This window comes from Notothenia coriiceps, unplaced genomic scaffold (genome assembly GCF_000735185.1).
Source record: "Notothenia coriiceps isolate Sejong01 unplaced genomic scaffold, NC01 NC01_scaffold00037250, whole genome shotgun sequence".
NCBI classification, from domain to species: Eukaryota; Metazoa; Chordata; class Actinopteri; order Perciformes; family Nototheniidae; genus Notothenia; species Notothenia coriiceps.
Genome location: NW_011369951.1, coordinates 8,027,310 through 8,032,162, shown reverse-complemented (window position 1 = coordinate 8,032,162; position 4,853 = coordinate 8,027,310). Strand labels below are relative to the sequence as shown.

Genomic DNA, 4,853 nt, shown 5'->3' with positions numbered 1-4,853 from the left:
ACACAAGTAGAGTCGAGTCTGGCGTTGCAAGGTGATACGCTATCTTGGGGACCGGGTATTTTTGGGACTGTGTCCCCTAACAGAGACAGCAAGTGGATTGTGTGTGGGATGAGAACGCTGACTCTAGTCTTCAATCCGTCAGTTCCCGAGGTTACTGGAATGCATAACGATACTGTCTCCGATAAGCACATTTGAATAAAATGAACGGTAGCGTTCAAAAGTCAGTCCCTGTTATGGTGCAAGCGAGACGAGCGTAAGTTGTGAAATGACCACGACGACAATCGCCCTTCACAGGGTCTTGTTGAGTCCCATAGACAAACTCCGTCCAGTATGCTCTACGACACGAGTACATATATCGGTAGGAGAGAAGACTTGGGGAGTGTTTAGTTTGTTCGTTTTTTTTCGACGGGGGGTTTTGAAGTATAGGTATTTACATTAGTATAGAGGCCTACCGTTCACTAGGTACTGGTACCTGACTCAAGTAGCGTCAGATATGGATTTACTTTATTTGAGTCCATGGAGGGTATGTCTCTGGTGAGTGGCAGGCGGTAAGCCTCCAGAGAGAAGTCAACAGTCAGTTTGTTGGTGACCGTCCCCAGTTGTAGGCGACGGAGGATTCAAGTCGGGGTCGTGGAGCGTAGTCACTCGCTGCCGACCGCTCTAAGAAATGACACAGGTCAGTCGGACAAAGTGTCACCCCTCGACGAAGGCCAGGGCAGACGGAGGAGGAAGTGGTTTGGAGGGTGAACAGTCGTACGTCCGTTGTTTGTGCCAATAACCAGTACGTACCTGAGCCTCCTCTTTCTCGACCCAGTCTCATCCGTGAATCTGAATTCATTCGCACATCATTTGACCGGGATATGTGTCGCTCTCTCTACTTTTAGTTTTCGTTAAAAGTCAACTTAACTTCAAATTAGGTCTTCAGACTTAGTCCGTCACAGATACTTTTCCGTCCCTATCAGAAAGCCCCACCTGAACCATCAAATACAAGACGAACCCCTGTAACCGTATATGCACGGGACCACCCTCTTCTTTCCTCAGGTAAGCACATGACTTCCTCCTCTCTCTCCTGTGTGTCCCTCCGGAATTCTATTTGTGTGTTTCAATTTCCGAATCGTGGATCTCCACTGTCGGCCGAATAGTAGACCAGACTGATTAAATTTACACGAGAAGTTGGAAGAGTGGACACATCTGTAGTGGAAAGTAAGCCAAAATGTAATTAGCCTTTAATAGGTTACAAATTCGGGTCCACGAAGTGGCTGCAACGTTGACTTAGTCAACCTTACACAAATTAAATAATAAGAACAACTGTACGATCTTTTGGTAAAGTTATTTAAGTGTATTTATAGTACGAGTATATTTGTTGACGTATTCCTGACATTTTACATTATCAAGGAGTTTAAGTATTTGTAAAACCCTGTACAAAATTTTAGTGTTCATTCGTAAAAACGGTAAAAGAATGGTATTTTGTTCAGTAAAAACAACTAGGCCTACTAATCATTGTAAACTCCGAGGTCTAGAAAGAAAACTTTAGTGATAGTTTCACATGTACTTAGCATGACGGGAATTCCTGCTCTACGTTTTTACAAGTAAATTCTATTGTTAATATCCTTGGGGACGATATACTACTGAACATGAAATATTTTTGATTGGATATGTCTATCCATGTCCTACAACCCTAGAGAATTTATCTTTCTCCTAAGTCTAGTCCAAAAAAATCGAAGAGACATAAGACAGAGTACGATGAACTTTTACATCTAAATGACTTACAGCACTTTGAACGAATATTCGTGAATGTCACCACCTTGAGTGACATGTCATTTATGGTAAACGCCATTGAGCATCGCAATGAAATATACTCGAACTGGGACTATTAGTATAAACTAATTATTTAGTTAAAAATAATACTCTCTGAGAGGTAGTCTGTGTTTCTTGTTTGGTTATTTTCAATTGCATCGGCTATTTCTTTGGCTTGTTGAGCAAAACTTGCATCCAGAGGGAAATCAGGATAAACCTTTACTGTGTAGATGAAGTTACGAACCTTTGAAGAAAAAGACAACGTATGAATATATTATAGTTTGTATTTACTTTATAACTTATTCACTTACTATTTATATTCTTTACTTGATATTTAGGGGAAATCTGTCCAGAACTACAGTTGAAAATTGTCTCACACTTGTAGATTTACAGTCGGGTTTTTTTCTAAATCAAGCTAGCCATGATAGAAAAACACTATATAATGTAATATTTGTTTCATACACAATTGCTATCACAAATACATCTGCTTTTTTTGTATTTGTCCGAACCATGACAATAGAAACTTACTTGTATTCTGGTTGTTGTTGAAGAATCTTTGACCTGGTGGGTTTTCATCCTTTGGTTCTCTTTTGAGAATTTTCCATTTAGCACAGATATGAAAGACATTTCTGCATTAATGCTGTGAGATGTAGAGCTCTTCTGCTCCAGCCAGGAGCTGATGATCTCTGAGCTGGTCTCCACACCCGTCTCCTTGTGGGGGATGACAAACACCTCATCTGGGATTAGGTAGAGCCCGTCCTCGGTGGTTTGGCACTGGAAGTAGCTGATGTTCATGACTCGACCTGTATCCATGTTTCGGAGATTGTCCCAGCCTCCGCCCGGCAGCACCTCCAGTGCTGGGACAGAGAGGTTGGTGGTGGCACGGCATTCTCTGAGCCAGTTGGTGGGGCGGCCGATGGGGACAGCAGAGCAGACCTGAAGGAGAGAGAGAGCCAGGAGGATCACTAATACCTTCATGGTGACTTTTTCCTAACGGATCAGACAACTGACTATAAGGTACAGCCAGGTTCCTCCTCTCTGACGCCCTTTATCACATGACAAACATGTTTTAGAACCATTTCGGTGAAAATTACATTTTACTTTTGTTTGTAAGTGTGCCTTTTGGTTTTACCCCAAAGAATATTTAAGCGTGCTATTTAACAAAAAAATTACAAAATGTGATTAAATCGGGATGTTCTTCCTAAATTATTACCAAGCTTATTCTCAATTGAAATAAAACTTTACGGTTTAAAAAACACATACAAAATAAATGTTACAACAAGAGGCAATAACATATGTTTCATATACTGCAATTACTGTGATTTATGTTAAATAATTGTTCAGGTTATTTAAAGATGGGATTTCTCAGACCTTAGACTTTGAAAAACTTTTGCATTTCCAAAGAGGTGATTTTTGGTACTGAATAGGAATAATAAAAATAATACAGGCACATTATTAACATCGAACAATGGAGAGAAAAAAAAACTCCCTGATATGCATATCAAGGAATTAAACTTATTTTCCATATGCCCTTAGGATCAGGCCATTTGTAAGTGCGACAATAAGGGAGTGTCTGGAACTCCCCTGAAAGTGAAATAAATGTGTCCAGGTAGACCATGTCACGAGATCAGCCTTCAGTATCAGCTTGATCAAAACAAAACATAGGCTTAACAACAGCAACCCAACTGACCTTAAAGGTACACTGCTTTGGTTGATAAATGTTTCACATAGTTTAAATACTTGTAAGGTAAAGTTATTTTATTCACAAAACCTTATTAAAGGGAACAGAAAGCAGACATGAAAACAAGATATAATTAAAAGGAAGTGGCAGTGTTTTTCACATGTTTGTGAACAGTCACATGAGTGAACTTCACTGTAAATGTCCTGGGAATGTCTGACATCAAGTCACCAGGCAACAGCAAAGCAAACAGCCAAGCCTGGAGGAAAGCAGTAATATGTATGAACCTAGAATCAGATACATTAAATGCACTATTCATTTGGAGCAATATGAGGAACTCAATACATATTCAGTTGTATATAACCTAGGAAACCTAGCTATGTATTAAAGTTATTTGTCATTGGCTTAAAATGTGACATGGTATAAATCAATAATGTTCACATTAATCTGATCTCACCCCCACGTACCACTTCTGGCAATACATCTTAAGACTGAGAGGATTACAAAACAAAACAAAAACTACACCCTATAAAGTATAACCTAAATAAAAAAACGTGATTTTCTTGAGTTTATCATATACATCAATACCAATTTAAATATAACTGCAAGAAATTCAGTTTTTAATACTGTAAAATACATCTCAGTTCCCAACTTGTTGACATGTTATTTTGGTTAGTTTGTACTAACTATTTGTTGAACTGAACTGTTGTTTCAACATTATTCTTACATTTACATTTCTTTGTTTTAGTAACTCCAGTCCTGACCAACGTATACTGCCCACTGCAATAACACTGTACAATAAATCACCTCTGGCTGGAAGAGAACTCTCTGCTCCATAGTTTCTCTTGGAATAAAACCACATTTTACATTTATATAATCTGTTCCATATATAATATTAATATTCCATCTGTCATATATTTATATATATATATATATATATATATAGTTAAATTCAACATGTATATTGAAAGTCCAGACGAGACGTTCGGGGTAGCCATACCGGGCGGGGTTGACCGAGTCTCTTACGGCCGACGGGTGGTGGGTTGGGGGGAACCAGGTCGTGACTCCACGCGGCCCGCCTCGACGCTGTGTAGAGGCTTTTTTTGAAGCTGTTACCAGAGAACTAACTCGCGCGGATCAATCCAATCGGATACTGCCATTCCCTCAGAGATATATCGCGTGTTGAAACCTGCTAAAACAATTTTAGAAGCCCTCTGCACCGCAGCCCATTCCCGGCCTCTACTTGGGCTGCGGAGTTCCCATCTCCCTTGGCTCGGCGACGATGGACAGGGGTCCTACCCTCCGTCCCAACCCAAGAGCACCACAATTCGGAGTGTGGTTTCAGCCCTTCTAGCCGAAATCTTCTTTCAGGAAAATT

The 4,853-nt window shown here is 40.0% G+C and overlaps 1 protein-coding gene across 1 annotated transcript; it reads right to left on the bottom strand.

The window, feature by feature from the left end:
- Window positions 1–574: 574 nt before the first annotated feature.
- Window positions 575–2,923, bottom strand: LOC104967248 (macrophage-expressed gene 1 protein). Its single transcript, XM_010796665.1, has 3 exons — window positions 2,326–2,923; window positions 1,909–2,041; window positions 575–660 (listed from the first exon to the last, which is right to left on the bottom strand). The coding sequence occupies exons 1-3, from the start codon at window positions 2,773–2,775 to the stop codon at window positions 575–577; spliced, it is 669 nt and encodes a 222-aa protein (XP_010794967.1). The 5' UTR covers window positions 2,776–2,923.
- Between the last annotated feature and the right edge of the window lie 1,930 nt (window positions 2,924–4,853).

What these genes read in the sequence shown, in the direction of transcription:
- LOC104967248 (XM_010796665.1), bottom strand. Translation starts at nt 2,775, where the DNA reads ATGAAGGTATTAGTGATCCTCCTGGCTCTCTCTCTCCTTCAGGTCTGC. An exon ending in CAACAACAACCAGAATACAA is followed by an intron (nt 2,042 to 2,325) that starts GTAAGTTTCTAT and finishes TTTTCTTCAAAG; the next exon opens with GTTCGTAACTTCATCTACAC. An exon ending in CACAGACTACCTCTCAGAGA is followed by an intron (nt 661 to 1,908) that starts GTATTATTTTTA and finishes GTCATTTCTTAG; the next exon opens with AGCGGTCGGCAGCGAGTGAC.